This window comes from Mizuhopecten yessoensis, unplaced genomic scaffold (genome assembly GCF_002113885.1).
Source record: "Mizuhopecten yessoensis strain PY_sf001 unplaced genomic scaffold, ASM211388v2 scaffold716353, whole genome shotgun sequence".
NCBI classification, from domain to species: Eukaryota; Metazoa; Mollusca; class Bivalvia; order Pectinida; family Pectinidae; genus Mizuhopecten; species Mizuhopecten yessoensis.
The window spans coordinates 1,183,717-1,203,442 of NW_018480074.1; the positions used below are offsets into that span (position 1 = coordinate 1,183,717).

Genomic DNA, 19,726 nt, shown 5'->3' on the forward strand with positions numbered 1-19,726 from the left:
ACATCGTCGTCATATGACCTTAGCTGTTGTGTGACTATATCACCAGTGGACACCGTCGTCATATAACCTTCGCTGTTGTTTTGCTATATCAACCGTGGACACTGTCGTCAAATGACCTTAGCTGTTGTGTGGCTATATCACCCGTGGACACTGTCGTCATATAACCTTAGCTGTTGTTTTGCTATATCAACCGTGGACACTGTCGTCAAATGACCTTAGCTGTTGTGTGGCTATATTACCTTTGGACACTGACGTCATATGACCTTAGCTGTTGTGTGGTTATATCCCCCGTGGACACTGTCGTCATATAACCTGTCCTGTTGTGTGGCTAGATCATCCGTGGACAGCGTCGTCATATGACCTTAGCTGTTGTGTGACTATAACACCCGTGGACACCGTCGTCATATGACCTTGGCTGTTGTGTGACTATATCACCCGTGGACACCTTCGTCATATGACCTTAGCTGTTGTGTGACTATAACACCCGTGGACACCGTCGTCATATGACCTTAGCTTTTGTGTGGCTATATCACCAGTGAACCCTGTCGTCATATAACCTTAGCTGTTGTGTGGTTATATCCCCCGTGGACACTGTCGTCATATAACCTTAGCTGTTGTTTCGCTATATCAACCGTGGACACTGTCGTCAAATGACCTTAGCTGTTGTGTGGCTATATCTCCAGTGAACACCGTCGTCATATAACCCTAGCTGTTGTGTGGCTATATCACCATTGAACACTGTCGTCATATAACCTTAGCTGTTGTGTGGGTATATCACCAGTGAACACCGTCGTCATATAGCCTTAGCTGTTGTTTTGCTATATCAACCGTGGACACTGTCGTCAAATGACCTTAGCTGTTGTGTGGCTATATTACCTTTGGACACTGACGTCATATGACCTTAGCTGTTGTGTGATTATATCACCCGTGGACACTGTCGTCATATAACCTTAGCTATTGTGTGGCTAGATCATCCGTGGACATCGTCGGCATATGACCTTAGCTGTTGTGTGACTATATCACCAGTGGACACCGTCGTCATATGACCTTAGCTGTTGCGTGGCTATATCACCAGTAAACACCGTCGTCATATAACCTTAGCTGTTGTGTTGCTAGATCACCCGTGGACACCGTCGTCATATAACCTTAGCTGTTGTTTTGCTATATCAACCGTGGACACTGTCGTCATATGACCTTAGCTGTTGTGTGGCTATATCACCCGTGTACACCGTCGTCATATGACCTTAGCTGTTGTGTGGCTATATCGCCCGTTGCAAAGAATGAACCAGAAATATGTTTAGACATGACAACATTTACCGTGTTATACAGATGATAATCATACTATAAAAACAATTTCCGGTGGTAAACATGTTTAATATGTTTGAACTTCATAGTACTCTTATCGGTTATAGAAGCATTTTTATAGAGCGATGTGGTCGATGCATAAGAATATACGGATGGTATACGTCTTGTCGTTTAGTGTCAATATTTCCCTTTTTGGTTTTTTCTGTATAACGTTCTTCCAGGTACGAAAGTGAAGGTATGAGATTAAAAATAATCGCTTCAAACTCTAAAACATGTCATGTAGATCTCATTGCCGCTACTGTTTTATAGGTGTACAATCACACAGGTTACAGTCACAAATTCACATTCTTGTACAATAGAAGAGTCCCAGTGTCCGACTACCCTTATTGCGAGGGTGGCCTTGAGCATATCTAGGCTGCTAAGAGAGCTAGGCAGCTAAGAGAGAATCAATAGCCACACTGCACAACTTTCTAAATCAAGCAGTACACTTTTACTGGAAATGACTCATGCACCCTTTCATATTTGCCAAAAGCGTACCTGTGGTCGGACACATCCTTTTGTCATCAGCTAAAGTGGTCCCTCATCTGCAGCGAGTAAGGAAACAAATAGGACAATACACTGTAAGCGTACACATTTTGGTGGTATGAAATCTGAACGTCCTTTACGCTTCAAATCTTCTGTTAACTAAAGTTCACTATATTTGCTAATGCATATCCTATGAGTGTTATAAGTCCGCTAAAATATGTACTTTAACAGTAATAAGAATATTCCTTTTTTGTCGTAATTCAGAATTCGCCATGATGAAGATTCCAAAGGATTTTACCCTTGCATTGTTTGTGCTTCTGTGGAATGTAAGTATTTTATACATTAATTCATTCACCTATAAAGTCACATTTAAACCTCACCAAACCAGTTTACATAATGTAGGATTGAATGTGTAAAACTGTCTTTTCTTAGAAGTTCGCATAGCAAAAATAAGACAATACTAAGAATACAGGATGCCGACAAGGTATCAACTCGCTTATGTATCGGTAACTGAAACCCTAGCCTTGATACAAATGGACAAGGGAATATTTTCTATTGGCCAACTACCTTAATGTTAACAGAGACCTTAGCTGAAACGCTTACAGCAGAAAACAAAAAAACGTCTGAAATGCTTCAGCAATTTGCTGCTTGCTATCTTAAATATAATATCTAAACTGTCTGCCAATAATAAGAATTAAAAAAACAATTATGTGAAATATCTTTATACAAGTAAATATAACAAGCCAATGTTTTTCTCCTATTAATAAGGCGATTTTAACTTTCCTATTGTGAACATTCCCTTTCTTGACAGTAGCATATTTGTTTCCCCTGCCTACTGTGTTTACATGTTGGTGATAATTTAGTATTCAATGGCTGTCTCCGAATATCGTGACTTCCGTCATAGATGTCGACTAGTGGCAGACAAGTTTACAACATAGGGTTTCCAAAGATGCAGGTTAATGAAAAATGAACAGGTTTTATGGTCGCCATCAGGATTTCGCAGGGAAATGTGCTAATTTTTGTGAGCCATGAAAATCGTTTTTTCTAAATTAAGCTCATTAGAATGCCTTGTAGATCAAGATTTGCATGGTAATTGTCGTCGATGAAGCACAGGTCGATTCCCCTTCCAGAACAACTTGTCTTATTATCCTTTAATTTTTTTAAGTTTCTCCAAGTTACACTTTTCTTTGTTCATATTTTGTCCTAGTTTTATTGATTTTGGGTTCGAATTATGATTTGGCTGACACTCCGGTTTACAAATGTTGTTTTTTGAAGCTGTGGAAAGGGAGTGTGGACATTTTTGTTTGCAGTATTAAAACTACACTTTCTAGGAAAGCAATGGCAATATATCAACGAAGGCCATTACGACGTTTGCACTCTTTTGGCCTTTCATTGTATAATATGAAGAATTTCCGTAGCGTAATGTAGCAAATCATGCAGGGAACACTTTAATCAAGATCACGAACTTAGATCAATTGCGTGATATGCTTTTCTTTTCAGACTTAATATGAATATTTTTTGGGGAAAGGGGGTATCAAATTGTAAAATTGAGATTCCTGCCCCTACCCCGGGTGTGTGCAGGGCTCCAAAGGGAAAATTGGCAAATATGTCTTTACCTCTACTAGAATCAAGTACTGTTCATCGATGGGAAGGTGATTCAAAATTGGAAATTGTATAACCCCATAGTCATTAGGTAACGTTTACTATAGTTTATAGAGGGAAGTAACACTTTCGGGTATATCTGACCCATTTTCAGCAGCTAATCATCAAAACTTGGTTCGAATAATTATGATGAGATGGCAAATAGATGGAATCAGTAGGTAAGATTTTGCCAGGCCAAAATGGCAAAATAAAACATTGGTAATGTGTATAATCTCTTTAATGCATGATGTAAAATCAAATGTAATAATCAGTGATGGAAAGGTCCCCGGTGCTTTATCTAAATTGTAAATATGATAACCTCTGGGGATACCTAGTTCTCCATTAGAGAGTAGGTGAAATTTAGTTAGTTTGCTTTAGTTTATTTAAGGAAATATCACTTTTGGGCATATTTTGTCAATTTTGATTTGGGTTTCTGACATTATTATGACATGGCAATAAGATGGTATCAGAAAATAAGATCATGGCCCAACCCTGAAAGTACATGGGTTGGCTAAAGAGGGAAAATTGGCTAAATACTAAAACGTATTTCATTTGAATATCAATATATTTTATCTTTTTTAATATTTCATATTAGCTAACAAGGTCTGAAGTTGGGCTTATGTCGTACCGCGGCGTCCATCGTCCGTCGTTTGTCCGTCAACAACTTCTTAAAAACAATTGCCTCTTCTATAAACTGTTGATTGGAATTTGACCAAATTTGATTGTAAGCATCCCTAGGAGTTTGGGATTCAAAATTATATAAGTGGAGGATCTGATCCCCTTGGAGGCTGAGGGGTAATGTTGGCCATATTGCTTTAAGAACTTCTTCTCTGGAATTAAAAGAAGGATATTAACCATATTTGGTTGGAAGCTTTATCAGGCGGTGGGGAGAAAAAAATGTACAACTGGAGGGGCTGAACCCCTGGGAGGAGGGCCTGAGTGGCGGGACCAAAAAGATTTTTTAACTAGGACATTATCGAGATCCCATCCCTATAACTGTGTATGCAATTGCTGAGCATCAGATGACAAACACAATAATGATATTATAATTGACCCTTGGGTCTGGTCCCAACCCTAGGAACTAAGTTCTTGGATCATATCTTTGAAACAATTGAGATGCCCACACTATAATAATATATACCATTGCTGGGCATCAAGAGACAAACACAATCATGATATTAGTATTGACTCTTATATCTGACCCAACCTCGAGGGACATGTCTAAGCCATAACTTTGAAATGGTCGAGATCCCCAACCCATATATACCATTGCTGCGCATAAAGATCCAGGTGAGCGATCCAGTCCATCTGGGCCTCTCGTATTATTTTTCTTTCATTTTGTGACATATCAAATATTTAGTAATGTGTGTTTCTTTTTGCTAACAAGAAAATATATGAGGTATGTGTTGTATTACAGCAAATTATTGTTGTCCATTCATCAAAACGTAGTACTACATTCACTCTGGCCCCACACCAGACATCTGACAATCTGTCAAAATATACTAAGTCTGGTGTCAGGGCCAGAGGAAAGTCACAATATACTTCAGCCTCGCACATGGCCTTTGCTTTTATTCATAATGGGTACTATTCAAGCTTTAAAATTTGAAGTACAGTTTCATCATCATTATCCACAATTTCTTGAGCATGTTTACATATATTTAGATAAAGTGCATCAATGTACATGTTTAATACACTCTCTGTGGATACCAAATATTCCCAATGGGGTATCTAAGCTCTTCAGTGCCATAATTTCCTTTAAAAATGCTAAAAATATTTAGTATTTTTAAGAGTATAGATCTAACATGTAATATTATTAGCTTTCTGGTATTGTACGATGGCAATTAGATTTCATTTGAAAATATCCTTACATTGTAATTTATCCCTTTCTAAGCTTTATTTTACCTGTCACAACAAGACACATATTTTAATTTACAATATATATATATATATAATGTAACATTAATTGCTTCCTGGTAATAGACAATGATAGTTAAATTTGTTTGAAAATAACCATACATTGTTATCCAATCCTTCCTAAAAAAAAAAAAAAAAAAAAAAACCCTNGAAGCTTTCTGGAATTGTACAGCGAGTTAAAATTTATTTGAAAATATTCATGAATTGTTATTAATTCCTACCATAAATTGATTAATTTTAACTGTCGGAACAAGTCACATGTTTGTGATTTGCAAGATTTGTTTATTATAAATTTGTCAAAAATGCTTTTAAACACCTATTTATCTGAGGCTTTCTGGTATTGTACAGTGAGATGATATCCATACATTGTCATTTATTCCTACCTGAAATAGATCCATTTTACCTGTTACAACAAGACACATGTTTGTGATTTACAATATTGCATTATAATAAAGTTGCCAAAAATGCTTTTAAACACCCTTTTTATGAGGCTGGTGTAAAATGTTCAAATACACGCTGGTTTGGTATTTCAAACACATTCAATTTACTAAGGCAGGTGTGAAGATTTGAAACGATCAACATTTAAGATATCATTATGGTACTATTATAGATACCGTACATCATAGCAGAATGAGAATTTAGCGACATTTTATTTGGCTATTTGAAACTTAAGCGAAGTGATTTTGGCGATCTAGATCTAGATTGGTATCTCCCCCTAACACACCCCTATACAGTATCTCAGCTGCTGTTACATAAATTGGCATAAATTGTTTTAGGAATATCATGAGAATGTGGTGTCTCTCATCCTAACACAAGGTCACTGTGACCTCAATTTGACCTTTGACCTTGACATTGTTTTTCATTTCTTCACAATTCTTTACAATTTCAATGCACATGGATATGCATATATTTGATGACAATATAACATAATTGACAAAGGAAGACATAAATGTGTCTGCCTTTTATCTAAACATTTGTTTTAATCATTAAATTGATATAATTATTTGGTTGCTGTTGCATATATATTATGTTTCGGTTAGCTTGTTAATGATATAATTATAACAATTAGAAGAAAAAGTAAAACGTACATGTATTGTAGCGTCAATATACCCACAATGGGACACTTGTGGGGAAAGCGGCTGAAGAAATTGGCTTGCCATGCAAAGGAAATAGTTTTGTGTATGCAATCAAGCTGTATATAGACTTTATTGTTTGTTGGTTTTGAGTACATTGACAGTTTAATTTTAGAAATAATAACGTAAACATAGTTTTTTAATTAGACAAGCACAAAGTTTCCCTTTTAGTGTACAGTTACTTACACCTGTTTAAGTGACTACACGACCATAATAGCATTTTGTGTTCTATTTATAGAACCACACGCTACCTATAACAGCTTGTAATACAAAAGAAAAAATGAGGATATCTATTTAAGAAAAATCATTTTTGAATTGATACAATGTAATAAAATACATCAATATTTCATTATAAAGTGTCCTGCTTTTGATACACTGACAATAATCACATACCCTAAACAGATCAGAAAGGTAAGGACGGGAAAGAGGAATTGAAAACAGATGCTGAATAATGAATAATGCTACAGTGAGATATTTTAGTTGAGCTGTCCAGAGAGTATGAAAGTCTGTACCCGATACCATCAACAATAAGTTTGGATGTGGTATGTCGACAACACTGTTTACCTGGTATAGATATATCTCCGTTAACAACGTAACTTAAGTCTGTTGTAGATACCAGTGTCCAGGGTGTGTTTATCACATAACCCGGAAAACAGGGGCTTGTTACAAGTGTATGAAAATATGTACACAGTCTAGCATTAGGTGTGCTCGCATATATTTTTAAATATTTGTTGCATGACCCTATGACCGGAAACTGTGTTGGAGCTAATTGTTCATGTTTGGATCTAGAACACATTCCTATTAGTCAGGGGCTAGTAGATATTTGTTATTTGAAAACAATATCTCTATGACGAAAGCATAACTACAAATGGGATATTTAATGGTTTCGCGTTGAGTATCATATGCATTTCACGAGTAAGGCAGAAAACAGATATTTTGCAGAGTGAAAATAGCGTATTATTCCGCAATGCAGGTAGTATAGGCTATACAACGGAATATCCATTAAGATTTCTATAAACAAAATGTATATGTATTATAAAATTTCTATTTATTAATTTATTTAAAAAAATATATATTACCATCGCTCAATTCGCCTAAACAGAACAATCTAAATTTTGAAGTGCAGTGAACAAATATAACCATTCTGATTGGTCAATACTAAAGGTAATGTCTTCACATATATTTAATATAACATTTACGTGTGAAGATATAACATCCACATGTGAAAATATGAAATTCAAATGTGAAAATATAAAATTCACATGTGAAGGTATGAAATTCAAATGTGAAAATATAAAATTCACATGTGAAGGTATGACATTCAAATGTAAAAATATACATGTGAAGATATATCATTCACATTGTCGATGTAACATTCATGTGTGAAAAAGAAACATTCACTTGTGAAGTATAACATTTACGTTGTCGATATAATATTCAAATGTGAAGATATAAAGTTTACGTGTGAAAATAAACCATTCACAGATAAAACAGTATCATGTGATGATATAACATTCACGTGTGAAGATAAAACAGAATCATGTGATGATATAACATTCACGTGTGAAGGTATAACATTCAAATGTGAAAACGTAACATTTCACACAAAGAAAATATAAGATTTGCTGTATCAAATTCATGTTTTCTATTTTTTCACTGGTAAAAAAATGTAATAATGTTTTATTGCACCCATGAGGAACTGATGATACCTTTTGTATTGTACACTGTAGTGAGTGGTTTACATCATATGACATACCATAATATTTTGTATAGACAGTTGTCATTGAGAGCAAAGGGAAGCTGGCTGTACAGTTGGTGGACTTTCACAACAAGCAGGGACTTGACATTAACGGTCAATGTTGTGATGGGGTCAATATACCTATGTGTCCATTGGAACAATGTGACCACCACTTCACTGTCTGTGCTGGAGAACACCCCAGGTAACCAACACCTATAACATGTTATGCGTCATTCCTACTGGTATATACCCTATTTATTAATATATGTAATAAAACTTAATACAACTGGCCTATTTCCTGTATATAATTTTCCTGGCGTTTTAGCTACACGTGTATATCATGCATCTTGCCCATTTATTTGATTTTCCTGACATATTTACTATAGATTATTAATCTTGTCTATTTACTGTATACGGTTTTCCTGACATATTTATTTTATATTATTAATCTGGCAAATACTGCATATAATTTTCTCGACATATTTACTTTATATTATAAATCTGGCATATTTACTTTATATGATTTTCTAGACATATTTACTATATATTATAAATCTGGCATATTTGCTTAATATTATAAATCTGGCATATTTACTTAATATTATAAGTCTGGCATATTTACTTTATATGATTTTCTCGACATATTTACTATATATTATAAATCTTGCATATTTACTTTATATTATAAATCTGGCATATTTACTATATATTATAAATCTGGCATATTTACTTTATATTATAAATCTGGCATATTTAATATCTATTATAAATCTGGCATATTTACGTTAAATTACTTTTCAAAATTGAAAATTAAAAATATATATATATATTTATTAAAAATCTGGCATATTTATTTACTGTATACGATTTTCTCGACATATTTACTATATATTATAAATGCTGACTTTTCACTGTATATGAATGTCCTGGCTTATTTAATTTATATAAAAAAAATATGGCCTTTTTACTGTACATGATTTTCCTGGCATATTTACTGTAAAGAATTTGGCCCCATTACTGTATATGATTTTCCTGACATATTTACCGTTTATTAAAGTCTGGCATATTTACGTTAGATGATTTACCTGTCCTTGTTTACTTTCTATGATAAAACTTTTATTATTTCCCATCATTCCGTATCAAATTACGAAATGTAAAAACGGGGCAATATTTCAACCTAAGAAAAATGGAAAAATCGAGAAGGGTACTTCAGATATGGTCATTTTTTTATTAACTTGACTTTAATAAGTTTACTTTTTATTTACAAACTGATGAAGTACAATACTTTCAAATCAATCCAATTGTCAGTTCTACAAATTTCACCCGGTTCGTTTCTGTTTTAGTACGAGTTTAACAGGAGGCGGATGTCAGTTTGGGAGAGAAGATTTTAATGCCCATGATAACGAGAATGAAATCTCTTTTACTGCTGGCAAAGCATCTTTGTTCAGTTTTGATACATGGACGGTGAGTATGCATATGTAGCGCATTTAACATATATATATAGTATCCAGATGACTGCCATGCATATGTAGCGCATTTAACATATATATATATAGTATCTAGATGACTGCCATGCATATGTAGCGCATTTAATATATATATATATATATAGTATCTAGATGACTGCCATGCATATGTAGCGCATTTAACATATATATATAGTATCTAGATGACTGCCATGCATATGTAGCGCATTTAATATATATATATATAGTATCTAGATGACTGCCATGCATATGTAGCTCATTTAACATATATATATAGTATCTAGATGACTGCCATGCATATGTAGCGCATCAAACATATATATATATATATAGTATCTAGATGACTGCCATGCATATGTAGCGCATTTAACATATATATATAGTATCTAGATGACTGCCATGCATATGTAGCGCATTTAATATATATATATATATAGTATCTAGATGACTGCCATGCATATGTAGCGCATTAAACATATATATATATATATAGTATCTAGATGACTGCCATGCATATGTAGCGCATTTAACATATATATATAGTATCTAGATGACTGCCAAGCATATGTAGCGCATTTAATATATATATATAGTATCTAGATGACTGCCATGCATATGTAGCGCATTTAACATATATATATAGTATCTAGATGACTGCCATGCATATGTAGCGCATTTAATATATATATATAGTATCTAGATGACTGCCATGCATATGTAGCGCATTTAACATATATATATAGTATCTAGATGACTGCCATGCATATGTAGCGCATTTAACATATATATATAGTATCTAGATGACTGCCATGCATATGTAGCGCATTTAACATATATATATAGTATCTAGATGACTGCCATGCATATGTAGCGCATTTAACATATATATATAGTATCTAGATGACTGCCATGCATATGTAGCGCATTTAATATATATATATATATAGTATCTAGATGACTGCCATGCATATGTAGCGCATTTAACATATATATATAGTATCTAGATGACTGCCATGCATATGTAGCGCATTTCATATATATATATATATAGTATCTAGATGACTGCCATGCATATGTAGCGCATTTAACATATATATATATAGTATCTAGATGACTGCCATGTATATGTGGCGCATTTAACATATATAATATATATAGTATCTAGATGACTGCCATGCATATGTAGCGCATTTAACATATATATATAGTATCTAGATGACTGCCAAGCATATGTAGCGCATTTAATATATATATATATAGTATCTAGATGACTGCCATGCATATGTAGCGCATTTAACATATATATAGTATCTAGATGACTGCCATGCATATGTAGCGCATTTAACATATATATATATAGTATCTAGATGACTGCCATGTATATGTGGCGCATTTAACATATATAATATATATAGTATCTAGATGACTGCCATGCATATGTAGCGCATTTAACATATATATATAGTATCTAGATGACTGCCATGCATGTGTGAGTGATAGCCCGAGTTTCCTCTGGTCCCTACACCAGACTTAGACATTTTGACATACCAGACATCTATATGTTAAAATGTCTAAGTCTGGTGTAAGGACCAGAGGAAACCAGACATCTATATGTCAAAATGTCTAAGTCTGGTGGAAACTCGGGCTAGAGAGAGGGAGTGCGAAATGACCGTGTTCAGTAATAAATGTGAATATATAATCAAAATTCAAAGATAACCCACCGTACTAAGGGGTTACCCAAGGTTATCGTGATCTTACACAGAATACACAAGAGTATTAAGGGTACACAACGGTTTCCGAAGGTACAAAAGGACTTTCAAGGTACGCAATGTCTACCCACCATACACAGGGGCTACTCTGCATGCATGTTGCATGATTCTGTCAAGAATCACAGGAATTAAAATTGTTATCAATATAGGTGATATTTCAGATAACAGACACATTAGGCCAGACAAGTATGTGTTTCCTGTAACATGTTTGAAAACTTAAGGGTAGGCAGGTTGGTAACAAGTATTGTTTTAATATGTAATTGTATATGGTTTATATAGGAGAGTCAACTTGACTATAACAGTTTCTTCGTTGAAAATTGTCTTAAAAGGTTTAGGGTAGGCATAAAACATAAGGGGAGGGGTAGGGTTACCGGAAACACCCAATATTTTTGTTTGGCCTAATTAGGGTTTGTAATAACATCGGATGTTTTCTCAACAACTCCAGACCTTACCCGGAACGAGACTCATGGGCCGGCTGAACACTAGGCTAGCAAAACGGTCAAATCCATTCATATCAGCGTGATATTTGGTTTACTATTAAACGATGAACGATTTCTTTTCATATCACAAAGCCATGACATAAGGATCACCGTACCGCTGCTCTGTGGTGTATCATATACAGTAGCCTCCCCTTAACTTCCGTTTGGATATTTCGGTCACGACACTTCCTTATACAAGGTAGCCCAATCCGTTAGAGCGATAGTATAACAATCTGAAGCTCGGGGTTCGAATCCCAGCCTATCCCGCTGAATTTTAATACTAACAACACTGTTGTCGATCAACTTTTGTTCATGTCATCTTTATTATTTCTCATTAAAGTCTCGCAAGGTATACTTTTTTTCATAAATGGTTTATCAAAGCTATAATCAAGCCAGAAAAGACAGTTCCAGTAGTAAATTACAGTTTTTGGCAGTGGTGTTGGGATCCTTAAATTCGAATTCGTCAGATTACACTGTTAACATTTACTTTTCCCTTCAGTTTTATACATAGAGAATAATGCATGCCTTTTTTCATATCACATCCAGTATCAACCATCACAAGTATCAGCCCGGGAGCCGAAGGCCTGAGGGCTGATACTGGTCGAGGGTTGATACTGTGTGTGATATGGAAAAAGGCATGTTTTATTCTGTTTATTTCATTATCACTAATAAAACACGGAATTATCTACAATCTTATGATCTATTTTACTTTTGATATATATTTAAAAACGAAAAATTTCCAAAAGGGGTGTGATACGGGCTTTGCAGGCTGATACGGAGAGGGCTGATACGGGTTTTGGGGTGTGGTACGGCGAGGGCTGATATGGGTTAGAGCAATTGTGTCGTATCGCATATACAAAAACACGTATTTATTAGTAAGTGTGTAATAAATGTTTCTAATTCCACATAATGCCATCAACTTTTAACAGTGTTTCATCGATTAACTCCGTCAACCGTATACTACATTGACCCCAAAATGAAAAGTACATTGAAATTGCAAGTGGTCAGAAAGAATATGTCGGCATTAATTCCAAATAAATGGGTTAATTTATTGTCAATTTACAGGGTATTTGAATGTTTTTCTATACTTTCAATTTAGCTACTCAATAAAACTAACTGACACAAATATTAGGATTAAAATCTAATCCTTAAACAGAAGGTTTAATTATCTGAGATTAGGGTTAATGGTCAGCGACCTCAGCACCCCACCAGGTCAGACATCCGTTGAGGATAATATATATAAGTCGCTTTACTATATAACTTTTGACTTTTGTGATGGCTTGACAGAATCTTTTGGCAGTACTTTGTCTCAGTGAAACTTGACAGTGATAATTGTCCCTTCCATGCACGGTATCTGAACAATATAACCCACTTGAATTTTAAAAAATGGTATACAAAATTTTCCTGGCGCTTTTTATACGTCTTGCGTTCATTGGCCTTCTTGATTTCTCGACAAGCATTACTTGTTATTAATGCGCCTCTGTGGTTCAAAGTAATAGACATAGTATAGGTCTCAATAACTCAGATAGCTTTTACCGTATTTTTTCGATATTTTTTAGCAGATTTCAACGTTTGGCCTTTCGTTCAGCTGCAAGCAAATAGGGGATCCGTCGGACACAAATCTTCTTTTACTTCAGGAACTTGGTCAGAATGTGATAAGTACTGCCTTCTGAAATGCCAATCAGATGAGCTATCTTAGAAACAGTATATCAACCATCGTCCTTGATTCATGCTTTCACAGCAGCAATGTTCTTCTTTAATGTTTCCTGCAACAACTGGCCAGCCTGGCCGCGTTCTCTTTCATATCAACTTTACCTTCTTGAATGTGTTGACTCACCTGAAAACAGTTCTCAATATGACAGCAGAGGTGCCTTTTATGCTTCACAACTGTGATTTATCTGTTTTGGCGGTATATGTAAATCATTACGCGCTTTGACTTAGGAGCGTATTTCAGATTTAGTCTCAACCTTCATTTTTGGAAAGTAAACTCAGCTAGTCACCAGTGAATGCCATTCAACAATTAATAGTTTGGTCAACTCGTGTCGGATGATGTCGCAATTTTACACGTGCATGGCTCTTTAAATCCTTTTGCAGTCTGCCAAGGCGCTTAAGTATTTTATTGCCCGTTCGTGCGGGAGCTGTGTGGTTACAGAATTCATTGAAAGGCCTTCGTAATCGTTCACAATATATTAAGGAATGTGTGACTACGCCAAACATCTGTTGCAAAGGTTCTGGAGTTCCGAAGTTCATACAACCTTGCATCATCTTTCTTTACTATAAGGGCGTCAAGAATGAGCATCACGCCATTGACCTCTTCCTCAAATGTAAATTTGATGCTTCAGCAAATAGACTTGTTATCCATTGGGGCAAATGCTATTGCTCCAGATGTTCCATAAATATTGTCCTTTATGAGATTCACTGAACTGCCCATAGCAGTGCCGACGCGTTGCTGATATATAATATCTAGTTGCAATCTGTCATTAAGGTAATAGATAGTGATAAACTATAAAATGTATTTGCAGCTTAGCATTGGAGCTGATCCTGTTCCCTGCATTATATTTATTTGTAGCTTTTAATTAATGATAAAGATCTTCGTATATGTGCACCATAGTATTAATGGTTACATCAATTTACAGTCTGTCATTGAAGGTAAAGGTGTACTGTGATCCTCATTACTATGGCGATGACTGCTCCATCAACTGTGTGGCAGACAATGCATGTAACGGCCATTACACATGTGACAACAAGGGACGCAAGGTGTGCAACGCTGGCTGGAAGGGAGACAACTGTGAGGTCACAATACAAGGAGGCCCAGCAGACTGCAGTGTATATCAAGGTACAGCACATTGAAATAATATTGCTACATTGCACATGAAATTAGGGGGGGGGNCAGTGGTATTTAAATAGTAACTTCCCTTTATAGTCGTGACTGATACTTAGACATTTCAGAGTTACTCCCCTTTGATAGAAAGTCGCCATTTGTGATCTAAATAGAGTCATTTGAGGAAACACTAACACTAGCCTGTTTAAAGCATATTATTATTACTGTGTTCATATAAGAATGTGGTCTTTTTGTATGTCTTTATTTAGATCAACAATGAACACAGTCTGAAAATACAACACATCATTTGGTAAATATCTGAGTATTTCTCATTTATGTATTTTCAGACTGTGTTCATTATTGATCTAAATAAAGACATAAAAAAGACCACGTTCTTATAGTATCCAGGAATTTGGCTGTCTGTCTGTCTGTCTGTCTGTCTGTCGACACAATTTGTCCGGACAACTCCTACTATACAGTTTAAAAACGAATTTCAGTGATGTTATCAACACTCTCTGAATTTGTCGTCTGTGATAAATATTTCGGTCTGATCTTTTTTTTAAGTAATGTCCCTTTTTACAAAGGTTAGCCAAGATAATCTTGTTTCCGCAACATCAGTTTTCAGCCGGTTTTCAAGAACCTTGATGTTCAAACATTGTTCGCTCTACTCCTCCCAAAGCATTGCACGAATTTGAATTACCCTCGGCACGAAGAACGTTTCATTAAAGGGATGTCAAAAACATATGTTAATTTGTGTTACCTACACTTTTGATGGAGTTATGAAACTTTGTTTATACTTGTCGGTCACATTTGAATGATACAAAGTACATGTGACATTTGCGCTGAGATGCTTTGAATAATGTGCAAAAGTTGGAGATACCTCCCCATTTATAGAGCTTTGCCCTTTTGTTTGAAAATGGTCTCGAAAGAACCATTCCTCGGTTAATGGCACAGGCAGATGGAAGAAGGCTGCCATTCTTGCGACAGTTTTTGTCCGTTGATCTATAGACTACAGGCCATGTCCATGTTGATTTAAATAACTAATAAACCTCTGTTAACAAGTTGTATATTACTTTATATCTTTTACGTATTTATCATTTTTCATTATCATTTTTATAGATGTTAATTTGATGTTTTGTAAATTAATTATTTGAATGTAGGCTGTTTGGTAACTTTTATGTATCTTAAGATTACTAGTTTATAATCAATTGATATGCCTTATTCTAAAATTGAACTTGCTTGATTAAGTGAACATTTTACTTATTGTTTATTGTTCATTATATATTTGATGACGACATTGTACATGTTGGCACACATATATAAGAAAACTATGACGCTGAAGTAAGAAACTGCTGATATATATCGGCTGTCCCGGTGTATTCGGAAATTCATAACTATATACCCTTTAATACGCGACAGCAGTACATTCCGGGGTTGTCTGACATAGTTATATAAAAAGCTAAATGGTTAAATCGACGGAAAGAAAATGGGACTGGAAATTATTTTCCCGTGTAAAATAAAACATTTGCATTGATATTTAGGGGTTCAAGAACAAGGTTAAGTATAATGAAATGAGAATTTGGCTTATTTTTTTGGAGGACGGGGGAGGGGCAGCAACTAAACTTTTGATCAACACTTGGTTTTAGCCTTATGGCCAGCATGCACGATATACATATATGTGTATGCTAATGACGTAATATATATCATCCGATGTAACTGTGCTACTGTAAAAATGTTTTTTTTTCCTTTATTTTCCTTTAAATAAATCAGCAGAGCCTTAGAAACAGAAACTATTGACACATGAAATGATGGATATTGCAACAACATCTCAAATGTAAAAAAATCTAAATTGTGCTTCTTTTTTAAGAATTAAATGCTACAATTTCTAACCTGACAGCATGTCATAAATAATTGCAACACAATTTATCCACTGACGCATGCAGACTTACACTTATACACTGACACATGAACAGTTACACTTTTACACTGACACATGAACAGTTACACTCGCATACACTGACACATGCACACTTACACTTATACATTGACACATGAACACTTACACTTATACACTGACACATGCACACTTACACTTATACACGGACACATGCCACTTACACTTATACACGGACACATGCCACTATCACTTATACACAGACACGTGCCACTAACACTTATACACGGACACGTGTCACTAACACTTATACACGGACACATGTCACCAACACTTATACACGGACACTTTTCACTAACACTTATACATGGACACGTGTCGCAAACACTTATACACGGACACGTGTCACTAAACTTATACACGGACACTTGTCACTTACACTTAAACACGGACGCATGCCACTTACACTTATACACAGACACATGTCACTAACACTTATACACAGACACATGTCACTGACACTTATACACTGACACGTGTCACTAACACTTATACACAGACACATGTCACTAACACTTATACACAGACACATGTCACTAACACTTCTACACAGACACGTGTCACTCACATTTATACACTGACACGTGTCACTAACACTTATACACTGACTGAAGACCACTCTCTCATATGTAAAAGAGGCTTCGATTTAAATGAATGTTTTTTAAGAAAGAATTTATGTGCTATTTCACGTATTTTATTTTTTCGATTATGATTTTATGTGTTTGTACCCAGACAGGACAGAGTTTGTACCCAGTGTATGGGAAGGTCAGTACCGATGTCCCGGGGAAACATCACAGAGCTTTGTACTTAACGTGACTCACTCAAATGGCCTTATCACTACAGTAGGGGATATCACAATCCAATCATTTGTCATTCCACTCTCTGGAACGTGTGCCAGTTCTTTCAAAATACTGACCCTTCAAGGCCAAACGTTGGTGCCGAAGTACATAGGAGGGAGGGACCTCACAACGTTGGAGCTTAATATGCAAGAGAAAGATCATGAGGCTATAGAAATGAAGGGCGACGTGTTGATAGACGGAGAAAAATGTCCAGTCCTTAATCTTACACGCACTAAGGGTACGAATTTTGATTGGCTTTCTAAAAACACATAAGAATCTTATTGGACTAGTTCATGTATATATATTAGTACAATGTGTTATAGCCTAACGTTGTTTATTTGTAACACTATAAAGGGTTTTGTATTCACATTTCGTTGTATTCTACATATGTTTTGGATCATGTATTTTTTCATATTTTGTTTTCCCTTCACTATCGCCGATGAATCCTTACTGGATGACGTCATGGTTCAATGTTTACTTCGATTGGCCATCAGTATCTACAAACACACTTTTCAAGTATGTTCTTTGTATTTCTAGAGATTATTTAACTATTGTTATTCAATCAACATACATATACTCGGCGTTAGAACTTCATTGGATTAGACTCAAAATTAATGAACTAGTTAGCTCACACTCACATGGGATAATATATTAGATTAAAGGCATTCAGTTAGAGTGAATGCACCCGGTGTATGAAATTGTTTGGAATCTAGTGTACACGTTCATTATTCTGGAAATATATTCATTCTTCCTGAAATATCGTCCTCGGGTTTGCTTTGGGGTCTCTTCTACATTGCACAAAGATATAAACAAAATGACAACCATCTTATCAATGGTATACAAAGATATGTAAATATCCCTTTGGGAAATTGTTGGATATACTATTTAGAGGGCACGACAGCGATGTTAAATGTGTTCTTCCTTGTTTTTTGTCTGATGAAAGTGAAAGAGTACATACCGTTCTAGTCATCGAAACGTCACATATAAACACTTTGCTACATGAATCCGTTCACAACCATGCATACCAACCTGAAGAAAATGTTTAGAAATGTTCTTTCTTGCATTAATCTATTGTCAGAGGACACGGGTATTTTAAAACATCTTCCTTTCAAAATATATTCAAACTCACTGTTGAATTGATTGATTAAACTAACATATCGTTTATGTTAAGCAATTCTAACTTTCATTTTCCACAACTTCAATCAATTTGTATCTATAGAAGAGTAATTTTTTTGTCATGTAAATTTCTGAGGTCAGCAACATTTAATGAAATTATTTGCTTCCACTACCATTGAACATATCTTGTTCTGTAAAAATAGAAAGGAAAGAACCTTATTCAAGATGCAATTTTTATTAACTTACATGTTCAACTACGGAGTAGTCTAATTCATAAATAATTATATAGTGATGGTGTTTTCAGCTTTTTTTGATGGCTGTTACATACAGAACACTTGTGTGAGATATGGCATTCAGAAGGCCCAGTTCTACTGCTGTAATAATAATGGACTAGCGTACGGACACCATTTCTACTCCACATCTACAGGTAATTTCTTATTATTTAAAACCTGGCTATGTCTAAAATAATAATTTTGAATTGTTTGTCAGGTTCTCATTTTAGATATTTGGTCTAATTGTTTTCCTATGTAGAATTCAAGCTATATTGTTTAAGCATTCATAACATATTAATCTAAAGATGGACACCTCTTCGCGAACGAATCATTATATTTCTCGATCGCGAATTCTGATTATTACAAATCTGACCGAATTCGTCAGGTAACGATCCGATACGATATTTGTGTGAGTGTTAAGAGATTTGTACAGCTCAACTGAAATTTAAGGTGAGTGTAACCAAAGAGTCCACAACGAAACCGAAATTTAAGGTGAGTGTAAAAGTGTAAAAAAAACGATGACAACTAAACTGATTACGAGTCGAGTGTAACTTTATAGATGTTACATGTATAACTCTTACTATCTGATACGTATTATTCTGTGAGATAAGACTTTTTATTATTAACTAATAATCATGTTTATTATGCAACACATTAAATCGATCATAAGTAAATATATATATATATATATCATACCATAAAAGGAGCGGATCGCTCCGAAAATTTGACAACC

General features: G+C 35.1%; 1 protein-coding gene across 4 annotated transcripts; it reads left to right on the forward strand.

Annotated features, from left to right (window-relative positions):
• The first annotated feature begins 1,808 nt into the window (after nucleotides 1-1,808).
• Nucleotides 1,809-19,715, forward strand: LOC110443606 (protein jagged-1b-like). 4 transcript variants are annotated; one of them, XM_021487913.1, is made up of 8 exons: nucleotides 1,809-1,925; nucleotides 2,095-2,156; nucleotides 8,292-8,458; nucleotides 9,600-9,720; nucleotides 14,641-14,827; nucleotides 17,499-17,843; nucleotides 18,100-18,121; nucleotides 19,026-19,118. In XM_021487913.1, exons 2-8 carry the CDS (start codon nucleotides 2,103-2,105, stop codon nucleotides 19,033-19,035), a joined length of 906 nt encoding a protein of 301 aa, XP_021343588.1. In that variant the 5' UTR covers nucleotides 1,809-1,925; nucleotides 2,095-2,102; the 3' UTR covers nucleotides 19,036-19,118. The 4 variants fall into 4 exon arrangements, with proteins under 4 accessions (XP_021343588.1, XP_021343585.1, XP_021343587.1 ...); XM_021487910.1 differs by lacking the exon at nucleotides 18,100-18,121 and having other exon boundaries at nucleotides 19,026-19,715; XM_021487912.1 differs by lacking the exon at nucleotides 18,100-18,121 and having other exon boundaries at nucleotides 1,809-1,898; nucleotides 19,026-19,715.
• The last annotated feature ends 11 nt before the right edge of the window (nucleotides 19,716-19,726 follow it).

Excerpts from the sequence above, each read along its gene's own strand:
- LOC110443606 (XM_021487910.1), top strand. The coding sequence starts at position 2,103 with ATGATGAAGATTCCAAAGGATTTTACCCTTGCATTGTTTGTGCTTCTG. Across the intron at positions 2,157-8,291 it reads TGTTTGTGCTTCTGTGGAAT|ACAGTTGTCATTGAGAGCAA; the intron begins GTAAGTATTTTA and ends TATTTTGTATAG. Across the intron at positions 14,828-17,498 it reads AGACTGCAGTGTATATCAAG|ACAGGACAGAGTTTGTACCC; the intron begins GTACAGCACATT and ends GTTTGTACCCAG.